The sequence below is a fragment of the Pelobates fuscus genome, chromosome 10 (assembly GCF_036172605.1).
Source record: "Pelobates fuscus isolate aPelFus1 chromosome 10, aPelFus1.pri, whole genome shotgun sequence".
NCBI classification, from domain to species: Eukaryota; Metazoa; Chordata; class Amphibia; order Anura; family Pelobatidae; genus Pelobates; species Pelobates fuscus.
This window is the reverse complement of record NC_086326.1, coordinates 153,109,962-153,137,274: the sequence shown is the minus strand read 5'-3', so window position 1 is coordinate 153,137,274 and position 27,313 is coordinate 153,109,962. Positions and strand designations below refer to the sequence as shown.

General features: G+C 43.9%; 2 protein-coding genes across 5 annotated transcripts in view; both read right to left on the bottom strand.

Moving 5' to 3' along the window:
* Positions 1 to 27,313, bottom strand: part of LOC134575162 (zinc finger protein 250-like) — a 752,315-nt gene that overhangs the window by 547,412 nt on the left and 177,590 nt on the right. For both annotated transcript variants that reach the window (XM_063434388.1, XM_063434387.1), the window contains exons 4-6: positions 27,188 to 27,302; positions 27,020 to 27,079; positions 26,624 to 26,887 (exon numbers count right to left, since the gene is read on the bottom strand). In XM_063434388.1, coding sequence (XP_063290458.1) covers positions 26,624 to 26,887; positions 27,020 to 27,079; positions 27,188 to 27,302 — 439 coding nt within the window. The remainder of the gene's footprint in view (positions 1 to 26,623; positions 26,888 to 27,019; positions 27,080 to 27,187; positions 27,303 to 27,313) is intronic.
* The window catches only part of LOC134575160 (zinc finger protein 257-like), a 207,318-nt gene that overhangs the window by 60,341 nt on the left and 119,664 nt on the right, over positions 1 to 27,313 (bottom strand). The gene's annotated exons all lie outside the window — the stretch shown is intronic.

The window sequence follows — 27,313 nt, the reverse complement described above, 5'->3', positions numbered from 1 at the left end:
TAGTACAATATTTAAGGAATTACAAAAATACTAACTAGTCTCTTCAGGTAACGTGATTCTTAACCAGACAAAGGCAGAACTTAATAAATGAATGTTTATTATGAACAAAGAATAGTCACAGTGCATATAACAATATATGATAAACAAGTTATTTACACCAACAACAGATAAAAACTAAAAGGATAAAATACAGAAGTCCTAATTACTCACTGTAGCGGAGTAGCAGTATAATCACGGTATCTCCGCTGGTAGTCAGGATAAAGCAGGTAAAAACACAGGCAGCGTAACAATAATCCCTCTTCCCCAAGGACTAGACGACACCCAGTCTGGGAGCCAACTGTCAACTGACCTCTGTGGGGGTCCCAGCTTCAAAAGATGTAACCCCTGTTGACCTCAGCAATAACATCTCTGTAATTTGTGCCATTTACTACACAAATTACATTAAAGGATAATATTCCATAGAGTAATAATAAATTATACACCCTTGCCGTGACAGTCAGTCTCTTCATTTACCTGTCAGAGCACTCTGATTGGATGACTTAAACCCACCAATCAGAGTGCTCTGAGCGTAATTGCAGGGCGGGGCAAGGCTTTATAAGCCTTCCCCCACCCTGCAGAGCTCAGTCTGTGCGGAGCCCTCCATGGGTGAAAATGGATTATTATTTTTTTTTGCGTCGGTTATTATTATTTTTATTTGGCCTTTTTTGGGGCTAAGAGTTTAGAAGAAAGAAGACATCAAATGGTAAGTCTATTTTTTTTTTTACAGATATTAAGATAAGGGTCCCCCCTCATTATTTTTAGGATGAGGGGGGTAGGTAGGGGTTATTTTTTGGGGAGGAGGGGGGTGAGTAGGGGTTTGGGGACCCCTAGTCACCTGTGGGTGGTTACATTTTTATTTAGGGCCCCCACCCGCTGCTCAGGGGTGTGTGCCAGGAAGGGGGACATAAGGTCCCCCCCAATTTTTATTTATGGCCCCCACCCCCCGCTCAGGGGTGGGGGCCAAGTGGGAGGACATTCCTCCCCTTATTGTTATTTAGGGCCCCCACCCGCCGCTCAGGGGTGGGGGCCGGGGGGAGGACAATAGATCCCCCCTTATTGATAATTAGGTCCCCCACCCACTGCTCAGGGGTGGGGGCCGGGGGGAGGACAATAGGTCCCCCCCCTTTATTAGTATTTAGGGACCCCACCCGCCCCTCAGGGGTGGGGGCCGGTGGGGGAGGACAATAGGTCCCCCCTATTGATATTTAGGGCCCCAACCCACCGCTCAGGAGTGGGGGCAGGGGGGGCAATAGTTTAAAAGCCCCCACTCACGTGTGGCGGGTTGGGGCTCAGGAAGTGGAATGTTTTTTATGGGTTTTTTTTAACAGTGAGCAGCGGTACAGCGAGTAGGGACATAATTTAATAATACTAAGTAACCAGCTTATATAGAGGCTGGGTCATATGCTGCACTGGCAAATCACAGCCATGCCATTAGTAGGCATGGCTGTGATGGCTTCTAAGGGCACACAAGTCAAACGCTTGTTGATTGGCTGCCCTGCAGCCTTTCAAAACGTGTCATTAAATCGCCGAACACCTAACTCCAACCCGAACATACACTGATATGTTCATGTTCGGGGTCCAAAAAACTTAATGTTCGGTACGAACCCATGTATATTGCAGATTTAGGTGTTTAGCAACTTCATCTCCTCACTTACTTAGGCATGGGAGTTTGTTATGATTTATGATTTAAATTTTTTCTTCTATGCCTATCCAGTAAGTCTCACAAGGAGAGAGGCTTTCTTTATTTTACTTTAATTTATCTGTCTGTCTATGTAACGGCCACCCTGCTAGTGGAGGGGTTTCCGCCAACAGAGATGTCCTTTCCCCCTAGAGTAATGAACACTGAAGTATTCACAAGCATCAATCCAAGCGGTGAAGAAGTAAGAATAGCTGTGAAGAACTGATAAGAGCTAGTGGTTATAGCTTGTATAGCCGGGTAAAACTGGACTGACTTTAATGGTGCCACACTTGGCCTTTTATGACAGTCCCCACGCAAGGGGGACCTTATGGACCTTGTTGGGGACTACAATACAAGATTATATGCCAATAACAGCAGGGTTATACTGTATGACACTTCCACACATAGCATGTAGTGATGTCCCGAACGGTTCGCCAGCGAATAGTTCCTGGCGAACATAGCGTGTATTCGTCATCATTGAGTAAACTTTGACCCTGTACCTCACAGTCAGCAGACACATTCCAGCCAATCAGCAGCAGACCCTCCCTCCTCCTAGACAGCATACAATTTAGATTAATTCTGAAGCTGCATTTTTTTTGTGTGTTTATTATACATTATCCTCCATAGCCAGTAACCTGTGTGTATTATACATTATCCCCCCATAGCCAGTAACCTGTGTTTATTATACATTATCCCCCCATAGCTAGTAACCTGTGTTTATTATACATTATCCCCATAGCCAGTAACCTGTGTTTATTATACATTATCCCCCATAGCCAGTAACCTGTGTTTATTATACATTATCCCCCATAGCCAGTAACCTGTGTTTATTATACATTATCCCCCCATAGCCAGTAACCTGTGTTTATTATACATTATCCCCCCATAGCCAGTAACCTGTGTTTAGTATACATTATTTTCCCATAGCCAGTAACCTGTGTTTATTATACATTATCCCCCCATAGCCAGTAACCTGTGTTTATTATACATTACCCCCCATAGCCAGTAACCTGTGTTTATTATACATTATCCCCCCATAGCCAGTAACCTGTGTTTATTATACATTATCCTCCCATAGCCAGTAACCTGTGTTTATTATACATTATTCTCCCATAGCCAGTAATCTGTGTTTATTATACATTATCCCCCCACAACCAGTAACCTGTGTTTATTATACATTATCCCCCCCATAGCCAGTAACCTGTGTTTATTATACATTATCCCTCCCATAGCCAGTAACCTGTGTTTATTATACATTATCCCCCCCATAGCCAGTAACCTGTGTTTATTATACATTATCCCTCCCATAGCCAGTAACCTGTGTTTATTATACATTATCCCCCCACAACCAGTAACCTGTGTTTATTATACAGTATCCCCCCCATGGCCAGTAACCTGTGTTTATTATACATTATCCTCCCATAGCCAGTAACCTGTGTTTATTATACATTATCCCCCATAGCCAGTAACCTGTGCTTATTATACATTATCACCCATAGCCAGTAACCTGTGTTTATTATACATTATCCTCCCCATAGCCAGTAACCTGTGTTTATTATACATTATCCCCCCACAACCGTAACCTGTGTTTATTATACATTATCCCCCCCACAACCAGTAACCTGTGTTTATTATACATTATCCCCCATAGCCAGTAACCTGTGTTTATTATACATTATCCCCCCACAACCAGTAACCTGTGTTTATTATACATTATCCCCCCCACAACCAGTAACCTGTGTTTATTATACATTATCCCCCCATAGCCAGTAACCTGTGTTTATTATACATTATCCCTCCCATAGCCAGTAACTTGTGTTTATTATACATTATCCTCCCATAGCCAGTAACCTGTGTTTATTATACATTATCCCCCCATAGCCAGTAACCTGTGTTTATTATACATTATCCTCCCATAGCCAGTAACCTGTGTTTATTATACATTATTCTCCCATAGCCAGTAATCTGTGTTTATTATACATTATCCCCCCACAACCAGTAACCTGTGTTTATTATACATTATCCCCCCCATAGCCAGTAACCTGTGTTTATTATACATTATCCCTCCCATAGCCAGTAACCTGTGTTTATTATACATTATCCCCCCCATAGCCAGTAACCTGTGTTTATTATACATTATCCCTCCCATAGCCAGTAACCTGTGTTTATTATACATTATCCCCCCACAACCAGTAACCTGTGTTTATTATACAGTATCCCCCCCATGGCCAGTAACCTGTGTTTATTATACATTATCCTCCCATAGCCAGTAACCTGTGTTTATTATACATTATCCCCCATAGCCAGTAACCTGTGCTTATTATACATTATCACCCATAGCCAGTAACCTGTGTTTATTATACATTATCCTCCCCATAGCCAGTAACCTGTGTTTATTATACATTATCCCCCCACAACCGTAACCTGTGTTTATTATACATTATCCCCCCCACAACCAGTAACCTGTGTTTATTATACATTATCCCCCATAGCCAGTAACCTGTGTTTATTATACATTATCCCCCCACAACCAGTAACCTGTGTTTATTATACATTATCCCCCCCACAACCAGTAACCTGTGTTTATTATACATTATCCCCCCATAGCCAGTAACCTGTGTTTATTATACATTATCCCTCCCATAGCCAGTAACTTGTGTTTATTATACATTATCCTCCCATAGCCAGTAACCTGTGCTTATTATACATTATTCTCCCCATAGCCAGTAACCTGTGTTTATTATACATTATACTCCCATAGCTAGTAACCTGTGTTTATTATACATTATCCCCATAGCCAGTAACCTGTGTTTATTATACATTATCCCCCATAGCCAGTAACCTGTGTTTATTATACATTATCCCCCATAGCCAGTAACCTGTGTTTATTATACATTATCCCCATAGCCAGTAACCTGTGTTTATTATACATTATCCCCCATAGCCAGTAACCTGTGTTTATTATACATTATCCCCCATAGCCAGTAACCTGTGTTTATTATACATTATCCCCCATAGCCAGTAACCTGTGTTTATTATACATTATCTCCCATAGCCAGTAACCTGTGTTTATTATACATTATCCCCCCATAGCCAGTAACCTGTGTTTATTATACATTATCCCCCCATAGCCAGTAACCTGTGTTTATTATACATTATTTTCCCATAGCCAGTAACCTGTGTTTATTATACATTATCCCCCCATAGCCAGTAACCTGTGTTTATTATACATTACCCCCCATAGCCAGTAACCTGTGTTTATTATACATTATCCCCCCATAGCCAGTAACCTGTGTTTATTATACATTATCCTCCCATAGCCAGTAACCTGTGTTTATTATACATTATTCTCCCATAGCCAGTAATCTGTGTTTATTATACATTATCCCCCCACAACCAGTAACCTGTGTTTATTATACATTATCCCCCCCATAGCCAGTAACCTGTGTTTATTATACATTATCCCTCCCATAGCCAGTAACCTGTGTTTATTATACATTATCCCCCCCATAGCCAGTAACCTGTGTTTATTATACATTATCCCTCCCATAGCCAGTAACCTGTGTTTATTATACATTATCCCCCCACAACCAGTAACCTGTGTTTATTATACAGTATCCCCCCCATGGCCAGTAACCTGTGTTTATTATACATTATCCTCCCATAGCCAGTAACCTGTGTTTATTATACATTATCCCCCATAGCCAGTAACCTGTGCTTATTATACATTATCACCCATAGCCAGTAACCTGTGTTTATTATACATTATCCTCCCCATAGCCAGTAACCTGTGTTTATTATACATTATCCCCCCACAACCGTAACCTGTGTTTATTATACATTATCCCCCCCACAACCAGTAACCTGTGTTTATTATACATTATCCCCCATAGCCAGTAGCCTGTGTTTATTATACATTATCCCCCCACAACCAGTAACCTGTGTTTATTATACATTATCCCCCCCACAACCAGTAACCTGTGTTTATTATACATTATCCCCCCATAGCCAGTAACCTGTGTTTATTATACATTATCCCTCCCATAGCCAGTAACTTGTGTTTATTATACATTATCCTCCCATAGCCAGTAACCTGTGCTTATTATACATTATTCTCCCCATAGCCAGTAACCTGTGTTTATTATACATTATACTCCCATAGCCAGTAACCTGTTTATTATACATTTTCCTCCCATAGCCAGTAACCTGTGTTTATTATACCTTATCCCCCCATAGCCAGTAACCTGTGTTTATTATACATTATCCCCCCATAGCCAGTAACCTGTGTTTATTATACATTATCCCTCCCATAGCCAGTAACCTGTGTTTATTATACATTATACTCCCCATAGCCAGTAACCTGTGTTTATTATACATTATCCTCCCATAGCCAGTAACCTGTGTTTATGATACATTATCCTCCCATAGCCAGTAACCTGTGTTTATTATACATTATACTCCCATAGCCAGTAACATGTGTTTATTATACATTATCCTCCCATAGCCAGTAACCTGTGTTTATTATACATTATCCTCCCCATAGCCAGTAACCTGTGTTTATTATACATTATCCCTCCCATAGCCAGTAACCTGTGTTTATTATACATTATCCCCCCATAGCCAGTAACCTGTGTTTATTATACATTATCCCCCATAGCCAGTAACATGTGTTTATTATACATCATCCCCCCATAGCCAGTAACCTGTGTTTATTATACATTATCCTCCCATAGCCAGTAACCTGTGTTTATTATACATTATCCCCCCATAGCCAGTAACCTGTGTTTATTATACATTATCCTCCCATAGCCAGTAACCTGTGTTTATTATACATTATCCCCCCATAGCCAGTAACCTGTGTTTATTATACATTATCCCCCCATAGCCAGTAACCTGTGTTTATTATACATTATCCCCCCCCATAGCCAGTAACCTGTGTTTATTATACATTATCCCCCATAGTCATTTATCGTTGGACCTAGGCAGCAAGATGTCTTAGGCCGGCCCAGAGAGTGAGTGAGTGAATAATATAATATATATGTTCAGAAACATATTAGTAATATATGTAAATCGGGTTCATGCAAAATGGGTGAAAAGGTATTAAAGAAAAACACACTTATTGCATCAAATTTACAAAGCCAAACTTTTAAAAGCTTTCCTCATTTCTTTCTCGGGATGAGGAATATATCGGTTGTAGCCGCAAATGCCGTGGAACTATTTTCAGCATGAAAACTTTGCGGTTCTCGGTCGGTCCTCCAGCGGCACTTAACCGCAATTCTATGGAACTAATTTTGGCTATGGGACCATGCCTGTAGTCGGTAAAAACTATGACTTCCATAAAATTTCTGAACCCCTGAACTGATCTGGGTGAGTTTTGGATATGTTGGTCACCCAGATTAGGGCTATCAGGGGATGTAACTTTTATAGGAATTTTATGTGTTTTAAGGTATTTTGGGGGTTTTGTAAAAATGTGTGTTTTTTGAGTTGGGAGACAATTGAGTTTAGTATAGTGCTTGACTCAATTATCTCCTAAATAAAGGGGAAGGCTTGTTGTATTGTATGTGGGAGTGTCATCTATTGTAATTCTGTTATTATTGGTTTGTACGTTTGTGTCCCTGTCCCTTGCATAGGGACTGTGATGGACCTCCTCCGCCGACAGATGCTCCTAGCGCTGCCCAAGGACCATCAGCACCGCACTTGACACCATAGGCACCGCAGACTCCATGAACTGCTGTAGCTTGGTTGGGATCTCGCTGTCTCCTTCCCACCCTGGGACTCCAACCTCTGGATCTAGGAGCGTGTGGAAAGAATCTGTCCTCCTGAGAGAGTATAGCTGGGGCTCTCCTCCAGGAGAGTATAGCTGGGGCTGTCCTCCCGGGAGTATAGCTGAAGTGAACTCTTAAATGAGCTAGCAGTGATATAGCTGCTATAGCTGGTCCCTACAACAAGAGACAAGGCTACAAGTTGAGGGTAAGAAGATCTCAATGCACTGAGGATTTATTGCTTCTTTTATACAAGTTTTCCAACAAGGTTACCACCCAGGTGGACCTTGTTGGATACTGAAACTGCAACTTTACAACCAATCGGGTACAGACACATAGATAAACACTCTCACCCATTCCAGCAAAATCCTCCCCTCTGCTTGGGAGACAATTTAGTTTTAATGGCTGGATTAACTATCTCCAAGCGAAAAACATACCCTTCATACACTACCTATAACTTTGCGATTATACATCCAATCTTAATAAACTTATAAAAACTTATATTTTCATAATCAGCATAACTAGGGGACAAACATATTCAAAAACCATTTGAATCCGTTCAGCCGTTCGGGAGTTAGCTGGAAGTCATATTTTGACCGAACGCATGCACATTTTCATGCGAAAAACAGTTCCAGAGAATCAGGTTGTGCGACCGGTCTATTTCCCATGTTAAATACAGTTCAAACAGGCGAACGGCAACCGTTCGAATTGTCGAATGAGTTAGTTCCAAGGAAGGTAAAACTTCAGCGGTGTTCATGCTGTCGAGTATCCGATTTTAGTTCTATGAACTCGACGGCAAAACACCGCTGACCGCGTTCGAATGAATTAAAATGGCCACCGCCACATGTTCGGTTGTCGAATGGCAGCCACTTCGACTACTTCGGCTGTATCCGAAGTACCAATTTAAAGTTGCAGAACTGCTTCAATACAATTTAAAGGGGCAGTCCTTTAAAATCCAATCTGCTAAAATAGAGTTTTTAACAGGCAATATATCCCAGGAGCCATAATCACAAGGCAGGAGGCTGGCAATTAGTCCTCTCCGGGCACAAGTGGCGAAGGGCACTTCGTCACAGGAACGTTCATAAAAGGCCAGTGTCACCATTAAAATTGAGACTTACTTTACCCTCAACGCAGAGTCTTGTCTCTTGTTGCATCTGAGGAAGCCGTTTTAATTCGGCGAAAAATGTCACGCTAAACTCCGCCTCCCGGAAGTAGATGATCGAGAACGGAGCCGAAATAGTATCTGCAGGAACATTTGAGCCAGCCGGCAACTGCATTTACCCAGCAGCAGGACCGTTCTGTGCTAAAAGAGACCAGGGTGATGTTGGAAGATTTTTTTATCTATGTTTCAATAAAGGCTGTTTCCACTGGTTGGAGTGAAAGTCCATTTACTAAGGCTGTCAAAGTTAGAGCAGACTCATTTGCTCTGTGTTTGTGAGTTCATCACCTATTTCACCTACACTTTTGTGTTTTATGTATCTTACGGTTTTACACTATATATATATTTCTGTTTTTTATGTTTCTATTGTTGGGGATTTACCTGACAATTTGCTGCTAGTGTAAGTTGTTTTTATACATTTCTTGCACAATATCACTTAAAGTGGTTTTTCAGTTCACACTTTTTTTTGCACTATAGAGTTGATTACTCACACTAATTACTGCTTATATATATACAGTCAGGTCCATAAATATTGGGACATCGACACAATTCTAATCTTTTTGGCTCTATACATCACCACAATGGATTTGAAATGAAATTAACAAGATGTGTTTTAACTGCAGACTTTCAGCTTGAATTTGAGGGTATTTACATCCAAATCAGGTGAACGGTGTAGGAATTACAACAGTTTGTATATGTGCCTCCCACTTTTCAAGGGACCAAAAGTAATGGGACAATTGGCTGCTCAGCTGTTCCATGGCCAGGTGTGTGTTATTCCCTCATTATCCCATTTACACGGAGCAGATAAAAGGTCCAAAGTTCATTTCACGTGTGCTATTTGCATTTGGAATCTGTTGCTGTCAACTCTCAATATGAGATCCAAAGAGCTGTCACTATCAGTGAAGCAAGCCATCGTTAGGCTGAAAAAACAAAACAAACCCATCAGAGAGATAGCAAAAACATTAGGTGTGCCCAAATCAACTGTTTGGAACATCCTTAAAAAGAAAGAACGCACCGGTGAGCTCAGCAACACCAAAAGACCCGGAAGACCACGGAAAACAACTGTGGTGGATGACCGAAGAATTCTTTCTCTGGTGAAGAAAACACCCTTCACAACAGTTGGCCAGCTCAAGAACACTCTCCAGGAGGTAGGCGTATGTGTCTCAAAGTTAACAATCAAGAGAAGACTTCACCAGAGTGAATACAGAGGGTTCACCACAAGATGTAAACCATTGGTGAGCCTCAAAAAGAGGAAGGCCAGATTAGAGTTTGCCAAACAACATCTAAAAAAGTCTTCAAAGTTCTGGAACAACATCCTATGGACAGATGAGACCAAGAACAACTTGTACCAGAGTGATGGGAAGAGAAGAGTATGGAGAAGGAAAGGAACTGCTCATGATCCAAAGTATACCACCTCATCAGTGAAGCATGGTGGTGGTAGTGTCATGGCGTGGGCATGTATGGAACTGGTTCTCTTATATTTATTGATGATGTGACTGCTGACAAAAGCAGCAGGATGAATTCTGAAGTGTTTTGGGCAATATTATCTGCTCATTTTCAGCCAAATGCTTCAGAACTCATTGGACGGTGCTTCACAGTGCAGATGGACAATGACCCGAAGCATACTGCAAAAGCAACCAAAGAGTTTTTTAAGGGAAAGAAGTGAAATGTTATGCAATGGCCAAGTCAATCACCTGACCTGAATCCGATTGAGCATGCATTTCACTTGATGAACAAAACTGAAGGGAAAATGCCCCAAGAACAAGCAGGAACTGAAGACAGTTGCAGTAGAGGCCTGGCAGAGCATCACCAGGGATGAACTTTTGAATTTTTACTTTTTTTATTGTGTTTGTAGTTCTGTATTTATTATTATTTGGAGTCACAATTTATTTCTGTGTGAATACTTTGTGTTACTTCAGATATTTAGTGGTCTCCCTCTGGTTACATCGTTCCATACCACTGGATGCTTTGGTACCTACGTCTTTATCTCCAGCCAGCCTTATATTCAGTTTGTGAATTTTTGCTTCTTTGTTTCTGTTTCCAGTATCTAGGGTTAAGCCTTTGGGCATTGCTGGAGTGCCCTCCTGGTGCATGGGATCAGTGTCGAGGTGGTGTTTATTCCTTTTTGCACCCATTTTCACACGGATCCCATTTCTCTAATTTTTTTTATGGGTAGAATAGTGACCACAAGATTTTGGAGCAATTAGGTCATTATATACTTTGTAAAACAATCATACAAGTGGAGCAGTGTTCGATGTGCAGTATAATATATATACAACCGTAATATGTTAATCCTCCAGTAGATGGCACTCAATTAGTGTACATAAGGCATTAAACCAAAGAATGACAAATAGTATAGATCGTTCTGACAATATACACTATTTCTATTATGCACATCTATCTCTCACATACTGTGCATTAAAATTATGATATATAACTTCTGTATCTCTTTAACCCCTTAAGAACACGACATGTGTGACATGTCATGATTCCCTTTTATTCCAGAAGTTTGGTCCTTAAGGGGTTAAACCGCAATTATTGCCTTAAGCGTCATTGTAAGTTGGGCACAGAGGCCAGCAGCGCTCTGACTCAATGCCAGCGCTTCAGCTGGGGTGGTGGTGTACTCCTCAAGTTCCACCATCACCAAAAGGCTGTCCTCCCTGGTCTCAACTTCCGGCGTGGCTGCAAGTTGGGGGCAGAGGCCAGTGGTCCTCTGTCCTGATGCCAGCTCTTCTGCTGGGGTTACACTTTGCCGCTGGGGAAAAAGACCAACTGCCTCCTCTCCCTGTAACGCAAACTTCAGCTGGGGAGGGAGATCAACTACCTCTATTCCCAGTAACTCAATCTGCTGCTGAAGGGGGGGGGACCGACAAGCTCTACCTCTGCTGCATGAATTTCCATGCCAGGAGGTGGGAGATCTGGGATGGCTGCCCAGTATCCCCGTGATTCAGGTGTGGGGAATACGGTTCCTTCCACATCTACCTGACCAACATATTCAGATGTAAGGTCTATTAAATCCCCAGACTCTGGTACCTGCTGCTGTGCAGAGTCAAACAATTGCTTGTAATCCAGTTCAAGCTCCCACTCCATGGTGGCCAGGTGGGTCAAATCAGGTTCCAGGTCAGTTGCTTCTGAGAGATCCAGTAGGTGTTCCCTATTTTCCCTAATGTCATAAAGCCGGGACCTCTCAGGACTTCCCAATTCAATTTTATCCTCAAAGGCCTCCCACAATAGGCCAGGGCCATCATAGTCCTCACCCTCTGGAGGGTCATCATCTGCTAGAAATGGGTACTGCTGGACTGCATACCACCTTAAGGCCCGGTAAGAATCATCCAGCCACAATTCTTTCTGTACCAGCTCCTCTAATTTAAACACCCACTCCGCCAGGGGCTGCTCTCCCAAGAATTGCATCCGCAAATCAACTTGATCCCAAAATCGTTGCATAATGGTTGGGAGGGATTCTCCCCGGAGACAACAAACCTCCTCAAGAACATTGTTCCAGAGATCCCGACGGATCGAGTCCCGCCGGTCCAGTTTACCCTTTGTTAAGAAAGGGCCATCGTACTGGGACATAGCTGCTTGTAGCCTCCGCTGTAACTCCTCCTCACATGGGGATGCTGCACGGGTGCTAGCTTTATCCATTTCCATGAATTCCAGAAAGCACAGTGGGATCCCAGTAGAGGCGCCGGTGTCCAGGGACGTTTCTCCAGCTGCTAGGAAGCCATCCCACCACTGCCAACCAATGTAACAGAGCTCCAGTACTCCGACCGAGTACCTCCGCCAAGTCTGCTTCCTTGTAGCTATCAGGACCCTGAAATACTTCAGACCCAGATGCTGAGGCTTGACTGGGATCACTTAGGGCCTTTTCCACCCTGGACCAAACACCAGATGACACATGGTGAAGGTTAAACAGCAACTCTTTAATGAATACAGCACACATAGTTTAAGCCCCCAACAGCCTCATTTACATGCAATAGGTTACATAAATTACTATAGTACAAGGAAGGGTGGGGTCAGACAATAGCAAGGGCTGATGGGAGATTGAGGAGGGACAGAGCAGCTGGGAGATTGAGGAGGGACAGAGCAGCTAGATTAAACTGGTCTGGCAGTGTCCCTGGGACAACGCCCTGCTGGGGAAACAATAGGACAGGAAAAAAAGGGGAGGGGGAGATGCACAGACCAGCAATACATTCAACATACCCTGCACAAATAATGAGCACAATGTGACAAAACACAAAAGGAATTTGGGAGCACACCCATAGTGTCTGTCTTCCCCAGTGATGATGATTACCGTCACACACATTTAAATTATTATTATTTTTTTTACGTATTTACATATTAATTTTATATACAGTGGAACCTCGGTTAACGAACGCCTCGGTAAACGAAAAATTTGGTTTACGAATGAAAATTCGTAAAAAAAAATGCCTCGGTTTACGAATTTTTTTCGCAATACGAAACAAGTGTCCCGGTTTATAGCTCCGCCCCCTGCATACTGAAGTGTGGGTAGCACGTGAGTGTGTAGTGTGGAGGTGTTGGAGAGGTTTTTGAGCCATTTGCAGCAAGTTGTTGAGCCTTTTGGAGCCATTTGCAGCAAGTTGTGGAGCCTTTTGCAGCAAGTTGTGGAGCCTTTTGGAGCAGGTTTAGGAGCCTTTTTGGTGCATCTCAAGAAGTGGAAAGGTAGGGAGCTGAGCTTAGTTGTTTGCATGCCTTTTACTGTGTGTTCTGCATTCTGGGGGTGATTTCCATGCCAGCTCATGTGCTGTGCATGCCTGTTACTGTGTGTTTTGCATTGTGGGGTTGCTTTTCATGCCAGCTCATGTGCTGTGCATGCCTGTTACTGTGTGTTTTGCAATGTGGGGTTGTTTTCCATGCCAGCTCATGTGCTGTGCATGCCTGTTACAGCTCATCTGCTGTGAATGTCTTTTACTGTTGTTTCCATGCCAGCTCATGTGCTGTGCATGCCTGTTACAGCTCATCTGCTGTGCATGCCTGTTACAGCTCATCTGCCATGCATGCCTGTTACAGCTCATCTGCTGTGCATGCCTTTTAGTGTGGTTTCCATGCCAGCTCATGTGCTTTGCATGCCTGTTACAGCTCATCTGCTGTGAATGTCTTTTACTGTTGTTTCCATGCCAGCTCATGTGCTGTGCATGCCTGTTACAGCTCATCTGCTGTGCATGCCTGTTACAGCTCATCTGCCATGCATGCCTGTTACAGCTCATCTGCTGTGCATGCCTTTTAGTGTGGTTTCCATGCCAGCTCATGTGCTTTGCATGCCTGTAACAGCTCATGTGCTGTGCATGCCTTTTACTGTGGTTTCCATGCCAGCTCATGTGCTGTGCATGCATTTTACTGTGGTTTGCATTGTGGGGTTGTTTTCCATGCCAGCTCATGTGGGTGTAAAGCATTTTTAATTTTTTTTGCATACTTAGGGACGGTGGTGTCATGGCTCCCAAGAAAGCAGCGGAAGCTGGGGAGAGGAAGAAGGAGATGATTCTGCTTGAGGACAAGAAGGAAATCATCAGGAAGCATGAAGGAGGAATGCGATTGACTGACCTTGCCAAAGAGTATGGAAGGAGTGCATCCACAATCGGTACAATCCTAAAAATGAAAAAGAAGATTACTGGGAGAGATGCAGCCAAGGGAGTCACCAGGGTCTCCAAGCAACGCCCACCTGTTCTGCAGGAGGTCGAGAAGTTGCTCCTGCTCTGGATTGAACAGAAGCAGCGTGCAGGGGACTCAGTGACCAAGGCGATCGTCTGCGAAAAAGCCAAGGCCTTGCACGCTGACCTCCTCAAACAACAGCCAGTAACGTCAGCAGATGCAGAAGGCTTCAAGGCCAGCAGGGGGTGGTTCGAAAGGTTCAAGACCAGATCTGGCATCCACAGTGTGGTCAGGCATGGAGAGGCTGCAAGTTCCGATGTTGCTGCAGCTGAGGAATTTGCTACGCAGTTCCTGGAGGTCATAGTTTCAGAGGGCTACCTTCCTCAGCAGGTCTTCAACTGCGACGAGACTGGACTCTTCTGGAAGAGGATGCCAAAGCATACTTTCATCACAGAAGAGGAGACCTCATTGCCTGGCCACAAGCCGATGAAGGACCGTCTTACCCTCCTGTTCTGCGCCAACGCCAGTGGGGACCTTAAGATCAAGCCCCTGCTTGTCTACCATTCAGAGAACCCATGGGCCTTCAAGAAACACAAGGTGAACAAGGAGCAGCTGAGCGTTTTGTGGCAGTCTAAGCCAAAGGCTTGGGTCACACTCCTCTTGTTTGTGAAGTGGGTCAATGCGGTTTTTGGTCCTGCTGTGAAGAAGTACTTTGTGGACAATAACCTGCCACTCAAGGTCATGCTGCTCATGGACAATACTCCTGCCCATCCTCCAGGAAGACTTGCTGGAGGACTTTAATTTAATCAAGGTCATGTTCCGCCTAACACCACCCCACTACTCCAGCCAATGGACCAGCAGGTCATCTCAGATCGCTCAAGCCTCACCCTCCATGAATTCTGGAGAGAGCATTTTGACATTGTGAGCTGTCTGCAGATTATCACCATTGCCTGGGCCGGGGTCAGCCGGACAAACCTAAATTCTGCTTGGCGCAACCTGTGGCCAGACTGTGTTGTAAAACCTGCCTCCAGTGCTTCTGCACCTGAGTCAACAGTGTTGGAGGAAATTGTTTCCTTGGGGAGGACCATGGGCCTGGAGGTGACTGAGGAGGATGTCTACGAGCTGGTGGAGGAACACGACCGTGACCTAACCACTGAGGAGCTGGTGGAATTGCAGAAGGAGGCGATGGAGGAGCAGATCGCATTTGAGGAGGAGGAGGAAATGAGTGAGGAACAGCTCTCTTCCATGGAACTCAAGGAGGCCTGCCAAATGTGGGTAAACCTACAGACTTTTGTACAGCAGCACCACCCAGATAAGGCTCTAGCCCACAGACTTGTGAGCAGTTTTGACACAGACATCATGTCCCCTTTCCGAGGGATGCTTAAAAGGCGCCAGAGGCAGCAGACAATGGAAAGGTTCCTACAAAAACAGCCTAGACATGAAGAAGAACCTGCTTGTGTTAGTGCTGCCCAATTGCCCTCGTCCTCCTCATCTTCCAAACAGTGTTGAAATTGTTTTGCTATTTTCCATGTTTTCCCTGTTGACGTGTGATTTATGTCCAGTTAAAGCGTTCTGTACCATGTTACCAACAGTCTGCCAAGTTTTAAAAGTTGATGTGTGATGTTTTAAAACATAAAGTTGGATGTTTGAAATGTTATTGCTTGATTAACCATGTCCCTGTACAGTATTTAGGCCTTTAAAGTGCACTTTACAAAGCGTTTTGAACAGATAAAATACTTTATTTGACTTTTTTCTCACCTCCGGAACGCATTAATTGGTTTTCAATGCATTCCTATGGGAAACCGTGTTTCGGTTTACGAATTTTTCGCAATACGAAACGTCCCGGAGAACGCATTAAATTCGTAAACCGAGGTCCCACTGTAATATATAATGATAATTATATATATTTAATCAATATCATTCTACGTGTATTTTGATAATATATAATCATATTAAAATACACTTAGACTGTGTATGTGTGTGTATATATATATATATATATAGAAAAGAAAAAAAGCCTTGCACTCCTACTCACAATTTTGTGTAACCCGGTGCTCGATTGCACTAAATATGCAGAACAAAAAAAAAATCAGCACTCCCAGGATTTCTTATATAAAGACTTCTTTACTCCAAAGTGACGTCTTTATATAAGAAATCCTGGGAGTACTGATCTAAGTATATATTATTTAATTCAAAACTTTTATTTTAACTTTTTACATCCAGCAGGGGGACTACTTGTCATTACAGGCACTCCCCCTGCTGGCACTGCTATGGACGTCTATGTCGTCCATGTGATCCTGAGGTCCTCACAATCACATGGCCCAGGGGGGCCGGAATGGCAGCATGGGGATTCCCTGGATGCCAGGTGAGTCGTCCCCCACCGCGATCACCGGCGAGCGGGTAAGTAAATAGGGGGGGTTAAAGAGAAACAGAAGTTATATATCATAATTTTAATGCACAGTATGTGAGAGATAGATGTGCATAATAGAAATAGTGTATATTGTCAGAACAATCTATACTATTTGTCATTCTTTCTTTTAAAGCCTTATGTACACTTATTGAGTGCCATCTACTGGAGGATTAACATATTACGGTTGTATATATTTTATACTGCACATCGAACACTGCTCCACTTGTATGTTTTTTTTGTTTTTTTGTGTATTGGGATTGCATTTTAGTGTAAAGCAGATACTAGTTATTAATCCACAAAGTGCTTTTTTATTGCCTAAATCTAAGTGTAATAATATATTTGAAATCTAGCGCTCCACATTGGATACGTTGGTCACAGCTGTTTTGACAAAGTGATGAGCACAGAAACCAGAGTGAATGAGGTAAAGCAGAGAGCTGGATTTAAGGAAGTTGGTCAGTCTCGCATACACAACTCTCTCAAGTTTCTTGGAGGGAAATCGCAGTAGCGAGAGAGGGCGATAGTTGGGTCAAGGTTGGGATATTTCAGAATAGGGGTTCCAGTTGCATGTTTGAATAGTGAAGGAAATATACAGTTCAATATAAGTGAGCCTGTTCCTTAGTTTAACGACACCCAGTTACACTTTCTTAATTCAAGATTAGACATATCGTTATATCATTACCCATGGTCAGCCTTCAAAAGTTCTCAAGTGTCAAAAAAGAAAAGAACACATTCAGAACATAATCCATTTTTCTCTACTGTACAAATTTCTCTGATATAAAACAAGTGATTTCAGTATCCTAAAATGTTTCCTCTGGCATGAGTTCTTTAATGTGAACGAAGATGGTTTACCCGGGGAAAATGTTACCTGCATTCAGCAGATTTATCTCCTTTTCTCCTCCATGAATCTGCTGGTGCCGAACGAAATCATTCTTTTTGTTAAATCGTTTCCACATCAATGCTTTTTAATGGATTTTTCTGAATATATCCATGGCATCATAACAATAGGGTTCTACTGTGACGCTGTTATGGATATAACCAGGAGAAAATTACAGTAACAGGCTTATTCACTAAAATGAGAATTCAAGGTGAATTTCAAATTTAAAGGGACACAAAAACAACTATAGCTTAAAGCATGTATGTCGTGACCCACCGTGAATATCTTTGCGGCCCAGCAAAGATATTCATTGCTCTGATCACCAGGCGGAGGCGGTTCAGAGGCGGTCCAGGAAAGCATGGAGACTAGTGGAGGCAGTCCAGGAGCGCATGGAGGCGGGCGGAAGTGCGCTACGTCACGTCCTGATGTGACGTCTCAGGCTCCGCCGTCAAGCAGTTTCGTCAGGCTGCGAACAGTGCCAGTGGCAGTATAGTTACAGGACTGGTGAGTAAAGTCTGAGTTTGAATGCGAATATTATTGTTGTTTTTTTTTTTTTTTTTTTTAAAAACAAGGAATGGAGTTTTGTACAGGGGGTTGGGGTTTTGAAAAGGGGGGTGGGGATTTGTAGAGGGGGTGCTGGGGTTTAGTAGGAAAACTAGTAGCAGAGAAGAGATGGCAAGTGTCTGGAAGAGAACATTAATTTTATCGTTTTTTTTTATGTTGTTAGTTTTTTTTTTTTATACTGTACTTTTCTGTGAAAATTCAAGTTTGTTTTTTGTGCGGCCCACATAAACATTTACAGTGTTTACATTGCCCCTAGGGACACCTCCAAGTGTTGCACAGTAGGTAGCACTGCTGTTCAGCATCCCCACGCTCTGCATGGGGACGCTGAATTTTCCTTGTAGAGATGCAGTGATTCAATACATCTTTATGAGGAGGGGCTGATTGGAAAAAAAACGTCTTGGCCCCGCCCCCTTGCCGATTTTAGCCAATCCAATACTTTCCCCATGGGAAAGCATTGGATTGACTAACAATCTGCAATACTGATGTCACCAAGGGGGCGGGGCCAGTGCCGGCAGACCAACGCGTTGCTGGAAATAAGGTGAGTTTGAATTGCTTTTAAAGAAGCTGAGGGAAGGGGGGGGTGAGGGGCGAGCCACCTATATGGTGGGAATACATGTTAGTGTTCCTTTAATGAAGCAGTTTTGGTATATAGTCTCACCGCTTAATTCTCTGTCATTTAGCCATTAAATCAATTTGTTTATACAGTTCTAGTCACACCTCCTTGTATGTGACTTGCACAGCCATCCTAAACACTTCCGGTCATCTAATGTTTACAATTCATTTATTGCACATTCTATTTAATTTAGAATTTCTTTTCTCCTGCTCTGTCAATAGTTTGCTAGACCCTGCAGAAGCCTTACGTTCAATTTACAGAGCAGGAGATAAAAACTTTTAGTTACATCTGATTGAAAATTAAACCATTTTGTTTTCATGCAGTCTGTGTCAGTCACAGCCGGGTTAAGTGTGCCTAGGACTGCATTGACAGAAACAAAAGTGATTTAACTTCTAAATGGCAGAGAATTGAGCAGTGAGACTGCAGGGGCATGATCTATAAACCGTTTCATTAAGCCAACATTCTTTTGGTAATCATTGTGTCCCTTTAAGGTTAAAATAGCTGTTGGGAATAATACACGTTGCCTATAGTTACCCAGGGCTTAACCCCTTAAGGACACATGACGTGTGACATGTCATGATTCCCTTTTATTCCAGAAGTTTGGTCCTTAAGGGGTTAAGATACAGATGACCGGCTGGCGAGTGTGTTTAAAATTGGTTAACATGTCAGCTATTTGCAATAATGTATTTTATCTATATCCAATGCTTAGTGAATATACCCCTAGGCAATAAAGAGCTGTATAATATGTAACAAGTAATAGGTGTTATATGCTGTAGAACATCACGTATCAAGTCACAGCTGTTATATCCTGTATTCTTCTGTCTGTCGGCCTTATTTCCTGTTTTTCTCCCTTTGATCATAACTGCATAGAAATGTGTAATTTAGAATTTAGTAGTAAATATCTTTAATTCGTAGTGCGCATGCATATTAATTTGAAGTGCGTAGTTATAGTGAAATTTAGCTTTGTGCAAGGCCCAAACATGAAGATACACCGGCAAGCTTGCTATAGGTTAAGATGTGAAGATAAGATAGATGATTGGATAATGCTTGTAAGACCATCCCTGTTCCCTCTTGGACATAAACTGTTACACAGCTCATTAAATGTGAGAAGTCACTTTGAACCTTGTCTTGTATTGTTCATTGGGGGCTACTCACCAGCTGGTTTGGGGACAAGGAGAAATACAGAGAGTTGCAAATGAATACAAAAGACCATGGCAAGGGAAAATTCCTCACTATCAATAGCCTAACTGGAAATTTCAGTCAGCTATGCTTTCAGTTTGGCTACTCTGGCCTTAATCTTGAAATTCCCACTTTAGTGAATAACCATGTGATTGTGTCTACATTTTCCATAACTCAATCCTTCCCCACATACAGTGCATTTTAATGGATTTTCACATTTGTGAATACACTAATGACTGATAATATGCTGATTCTACAACCGGGGTGAGGAGGGGGACAATGGAGGTAGCCACACTGAGGGGACTCTGACTGGGGAGGGATACCTGACCAGGAGGGCCCTTCCGCCCTGGGGAGACTTCCCAATACAGCCAGCACCCCGCAACCCCCACCCGCTATTGACCAAAAAGTATGGCCCCTTTAACACAACTGGTGATGGTATTAGCCCTCCATACAGGCCCATGTCCCAGGGACCCCACACGACCGGCGGGCCATGACGCTAACAGCTCTGAGCTAAGCCACACGACCAGCACGGGGAGGTGACGGGGGGGATCGCCCTTGGGGAGGACGGGGAGCACTGGAGCAGCACAGTAGACATGCACCCGGTGAGCTGGGGGGTGGGTCCGGGGCACACCTTAATTCCTACAGGCCCTGTAACACCAGCCGACACATGAGGGGCAGTACCTGTGGCACAATGTCTCCTCCGCTCCTGCATACCGGAGGCACCCCCTTCACTGCCCTCTAATAATAATATTGCAGCCCACTGCACAGTAGGGGGAAGGTTGACCGGCGAACAGGCCGGAGACGGCACCTGAGGGGGGTATAATTACAACACAGATACCTTTAGCTAACTCACAGGACACAACCAAAATGTTTGTTGTTGAATCGCTTATTCCTCTATTATATGTCATGCAATATTGTCCCAGTTGGAAGATGTTTAAATAACTATTGGATATGTTCTGTGTGTGCCACTCGCCGCACAGTTGACATGGTTCAGTTCAGGCTCCCCTAGACTCAGGAGTCCTGAGCAGTTGAGTTGAGCCAGATTCGAGCGGTAGCCTCACCACCACCACCACCGACACCACTTTACTTCACCAGGCCCCAACAACCCCGCGCAACAGATCCTACCTGTAAATTGGATCAGCCCCAGGGACCCCGCATACCTCAGACGGGTCACCTACACGCTAGTACTACTTACCGATCTTGGGTCATAGTTGTCTAATCCTACCGGACATCCCCCCCCCTTTAACTATCATGGACGTACTCCTAACCCTCCCTTCCACCACCCCCATCCCCCCCTCTTCTCACCCATCCACCTCTCCCAGTCTCCCCCTTCTCTTCGGCCTTCCCCACCCTCCCGTTCCCCCACACATGGCGTAACAATGCCACAGGGATTCCAACCCGAGTCATTAAGGCTCTGGTCCAATAACTCCAGAGGCCACAACATTCCCCCACGCTACACGACAGGTGATTCTCACAAGGGTTCTTCGTGAACCACCAGGACGCCAAGCGTTCCGGAGTGGCGATACTCTTCGAGCAGACAGTACCATTTCAATGCACGGCCACACAGGAGGATCCACGCGATAGATACCTCTTTGTGAAGGGAACCATAGCAGACCGGCCATACACCATGGCCAATGTGTACTGCCCCAACCGCAGCCAACACATTCCTAGCCCGGACGTTGACCCTTCTCGAGAAGTTCAGGGAAGGTCTCCTGATACTTGCAGGGGACCTAAACTTGCCCCTGGACCCACGCATTGACTCTTCACGCGACTCCAGCACCTGTAGATTAGCTCAGAGCCATAGTCACGGTCCTACCGAAGGAGGGGAAAGACCCGGCATGCTGTGCGAGCTACCGCCTTATATCCCTCCTAAGCGCGGATCTTAAACTATTTGCGAAGGTCATGGCCCTCCGTGTCTCAAGGGTGCTGCCCGAACTGGTCCACCTGGACCAGGTGGGTTTCATGCCCGGCAGAGAGGCACAAGACAACACCATTCGGGCCCTCAACATCATCCACTCAACCCAGAGGCGGGGAGGAGGGCTAGCCCTCCTGTCCACAGACGTGGAGAAGGCCTTTGAATTATGTATTTTTGCTGTTATTGTGAATAGAGACATTTTCTGTACCTGGAGATAGTTGGCTTACCACACCCAGTTAAGCCAATTATCTCCAGGATAGAGGACTCTGTGGAACTGGTTTTGGCTGGAAAGCCATGCTTCAGTGGTCACAAAGGACTTCGACCTAACTTTTAAACCAATGGAAGGAATTGTCTGATTTTTGAGTATGTTTGTATTTGGAGTATGCTGATTCTAAAAATGTATGTGATGTATACTTTTGGAGTTATGAATATTGTGCAAAACTGTGTATTTTCCTGCCCAATTACGTTAGCCCATTGTGTTCAGTAATTATATCACAGGCAGGGGAGAATTTTGTGTGGGAGTGTCTGAGTGTATTGTATGTATTGATTGGTTGTACTTCAAAACCCTGTGGGCGGTAGAATGGGCATAAAAGCAGTGTTTGAATAAAAGTTCAGTTTTACTTCACCCTCAATTTGGAGTGCCGTCTCTTATTGGGGGAATCTGCTACAAGGGATTGCTATGCTTATCATACTCCCTTGCTAAATCACTACTAAGCTCTTGTAAGAGCTTGTTCCTGCTTTGCACTGAAGGAAGAGAAGTTCGGCCTGCGGTGGTTGTGGTGTCTGCTAGCAGCGCTAGGAGCATCCTTCAATGGAGGTACCCAGTCGGGGTGCCAGGTAATCCGTTACAGACTGGACCTACCTCATGGCCACACTACAGCACATGGGATTTGGACCTGGATATCCGCCCTCTACACGACATCATCAGCACAAATCAAAGTCAATGGCGCTCTCTCTGACTCGTTCCGATGCATAATGGCACGAGGCAGGGGTGCCCCCTCTCCCCCTGCTGTTCGCCCTCTCACTAAAACCGTTCCTGGAGGCGGTCAGGACGGATGGGGGGATGGCGGGGCATACCCTGGGGAACACAGAGCACTGAGTTGCGGCATACGCCGATGACATGCTTTTTGTCATAGAAAGACCACTGACCTCCATCCCGAACCTCCTAGACCTCTTCCGTAAGTTCGGGAGGGTATCAAATCTAAAACTCAACGCAGAAAAGTCGGAAGTCATCAACATCTCTATCCCCTAAGGACGTGACTCGCACCTACGATCCCAATTCAGGTTCAAAAGGTGTGACGCCAAACCGAAATACCTTGGCATGTGGCTGACCAGAGACCTTTCGCAACTCTATCAGGCAAACTTCCTCCCCATCCTTACCTCCCTGCAGATGGACATGCAAAAATGGACAGATCTTTACATCTCCTGGTTCGGGCGTATTAACGCGATCAAGATGAATATCCTCCTGCGCCTCCTGTACCTCTTCCAAACGATACCGATCACTATCCCTAAAGCGTTCTTTCAATCCATCACTACGGCTATTTGGATACCTGTATGGAAGCGGGGTGCGCCAAGGATCAGCTGGACTCCCCTCAATCATAGGATATTACCGAGCAACCCACCTGCTGAGAGTCACCGACTGGCATGCCGGTCCGACGGAGAAATCTCGGGTGCGAGCCGAGATTACACAGGCTGGAGGACAGATACCCTCGATGCTATGGAGGACGGGAGTGCCGCTCAACACGGGTAACCTTCTAATAGATGCCACCCTGAAGGCACGGTGCTCCCTCCGCTATCCGCAGCAGCTGACCACTCACGCCCCTGGTCTATAACCCGGACATACGGGGTGGACTAACGCCGGCAGACATATAGAACTTTGCACGGACTAACTGGATATACATGCGCCAATGGTGCGAAAACGGCACTTTAAAAACCCTGGCAGACCTGCTCCCTGACACCACCCCAACGGGCCTCGATCAATTCCATTACTTCCAAATCAAGTCCTACTACTCCACCACGGTAGCCAAACACCAATTCCACCGAGACCTTACACGCTTCGAGAAGTTATGCACGACCAAGCGTCCTATGGCGAGAGGAATTTCGACGGTATACGCGATGCTAAAGGAAGGTGAGAACAGGCCGCCACCGAAGTTCACCATTAGATGGGAGAGAGAAACAAAATATTCCTGCTCACGCACAAAAGCTCCATTAGCTCAAAGTTCCAGGAGATGAGCTACAAATTACTGACAACCTGGCACAGGACCTCGGATATGTTACATCGTATGGATACGGGTAAAGAGGAGACGTGCTGGCAGTGCGGAGAGGAAAGCGGTACTATGATCCACGTCTGGTGGTCCTGCACGGCAATCACTCCCTTCTGGGAGATGGTACATACTAAAATCAGAGAAATTTCAGATCCAGCTCCAGCCCCTGCCCATGTTACTACACCACACAAGCATGTCGCTAAAAACCTACAAGAAGTATCTGACGGCAGCAAAATCCCTGATACACACACTATGGAAAAAGACAGCTACCCCCACCTTCCAACAATGGGTAGACAGAGTGGGAGAAATACATTCCATGGAAGCCATGACTGCAGCCCTTCAGGGTCGCACAGAAAAGTGTAATCTGACGTGGACCCCCTGGCTCATGTACATTGCGGTGGACAGACCAGCCTCCTAAAACTACATCCCAACCCTTGCCCTCTTCCTCCTCCACCCCCCCTCAACCGCTCTCTCTAACCCTCCCTCTCTCCCTCACTTCGCTTCGCTCCCCCCCCCCCCAGACTCCCTCCAGACCGAACCACCCCGCACCCTGGACCAAACCAGAACTCACCCCAAGTGTGTAATACTAAGCAGGTACTATACCCCTGACTGACCTGAGAACAGCCAACGAGAAGAGCTCAGGCCAATTAGGATGCTGCAATACGGACGCTTAGGATGACCAAGATACCCTGTGCTCAAGACCTAACCCATTGCAGGTGACACAGATAGCTCTGCCCCACAGGTACCCCAGCCCAGACTGACACGGTTGACTGCTTACAGAAAGCACCCCACCTCGGCCCACATACACAACCCGGATGGCGAATTAGCCATACACGCCTAACTAACGTACGAGGAGGGCCCACACTACAGGCTGCGACCGTATACTCATGAACAGGACAATACAGGTCACAGCTGCCCCACTCGCCCAGTAACAGACTATGTCCCACTACGGCCATGCCCTGTTAAGCCCGGTAAACGCAGCCAACCGACTGCTCGATCCAGGCTGGGTCTCGCACCCAAATTGATCATACCCACATGTCGGAGTTGAAGAGCTACAAAAGTTTGAGTACAAAGTAATGTGAGCGACATAATGTACAGACACTCGTGTGACATGAAACAGCATAGAACAAATGTCTTCACAGCTCAATATAAGCCTGCTTAATGCTGTAATCACGTAAATGTAAACCATATGCTGCGATTGTGATTGTTAGCTCTTGACAATGTTTAACTTTCTACCTATCCCCAATCCCTATTCATGTAACCCCATTGAATCTGAAAACAACAAATAGATTGTCCAAAAAAAAATAAAAAATGCTGATTTCAGTCAAAACATTTCCCACATTTAGTGCAATTAAATTAATTTTCTCTTGTGAATAGTTAGATGCTTATTAAGGTTAGAGTGTACATTAAAACATTTCCCGCATTCATTGCATTTAAATGGTTTTTCTCCTGTGTGAATCTGCAAATGCCTCATAAGATCCTGCTTTCGGTTAAAACATTTCCCACATTCAGAGCATTTAAATGATTTTTCTCCTTTGTGAATAATTAGATGCATATTAAGATTAGATTGTACATTAAAGCATTTCCCACATTCAAAACATTTAAATGGTTTTTCTCCATTGTGTATACTCTGATGTCTGAGGAGATCCTGCTTTCGGATAAAACATTTCCCACATTCAGAGCATATAAATGATTTTTCTCCTTTGTGAATAATTAGATGCATATTAAGGTTAGATTGTACATTAAAGCATTTTCCACATTCAATGCATTTAAATGGTTTCTCTCCTTTATGAATCATTTGATGCCTGATAAGATCCTGCTTTCGGTTAAAACATTTCCCACATTCAGTACATATAAATGTTTTTTCTCCTTTGTGAAACCGCATATGAACGATAAGATCCTGCTTTGCATTAAAGCATTTCCCGCATTCATTACATTGAAATGGTTTTTCTCCTGTGTGAGTCCGCTGATGTCTCATAAGATCCTGTTTTCGGCTAAAACATTTCCCACATTCAGTGCACATAAATGTTTTTTCACCTGTGTGAATAAGTTGATGTGTATTAAGATTAGATTGTACATTAAAGCATTTACCGCATTCAGTACATTTAAATGGTTTTTCTCCTGTGTGAGTCCGCTGATGCCGGATGAGATCCTGCTTTCTATTAAATCCTTTCCCACATTCAGAGCATTTAAATGGATTTTCTCCTGTGTGAATAAGTGTATGTGTTTTAAGATTGGAACGATGATTGAAACATTTCCCACAGTCAATGCATTTAAATGGCTTTTCTCTAGTCTGAATCGCTTGCTGTTTAACAAGAAGTGACCCATGAGTAAAATTATTCCTGTATACAGATGAATCAGATACAACATACTTCTCAGCATCTGTGAAATCTCCTTTTGCACAGGGAGCGGATTCATCAGTCCTACTAGGTGTATGTACTCTGTATGTTTGGTCTGAGACAGAATCAACATCTCTGATAGATCCATCCTCACGTAAAGATAAGGCTTCGTTAAAATGAATTGAAGTATATCTCTCAGTATGTCTGATGGGCGTATAAGTGTTTGTGAGATTGCCTTCTTCACACAAGGCTAGTTCCTCCTTAATATGAGTAGATGGATATTCTGTTCGTGGATGTTCTGTGGGTTTAGAAATGTCTGTGAGATTTCCTTCTTCACATGAGGCTGGTTCCTCCTTGATATGAGTAGTTGGATATTCTGTTCGCGGATGTTCTGTGGGTTTAGAAATGTCTGTGAGATTTCCTTCTTCACATGTGGCTGGTTCCTCCTTAATAGGAGTAGATGGATATTCTATCTGTAGACGTTCTGTGGGTATAGAATTGTCTGTTAAATTTTCTTCTTCACACAGCAAATATTCTTCTGACATGAATATTACAGGTTTAATCCCTTCATGCTTTGATTGGTTGATTATAGAAGATTTTCCATTGTTGCTTTTACCTTTGGTTCGGATATCAGATGAAGAAACAGGAATGTATAATCCATCAGGTACAGATTTATCTGTTGGAAGAAAATGTAAATTAAGTGTTAATAAATTAATTACCACAAACAACACAGCTAATTTGTATGGAATGACACCCAAATAACAGCAAATAAACCTTTACTTACCCAGTGACTGGTGGTTCTCCACTATCATGCCCTTGTAGAGATCCTTGTGTCCTTCTATAAACTCCCACTCTTCCATGGAGAAATATACCGTGACATCCTCACACCGTATAGGAACCTGATACACAC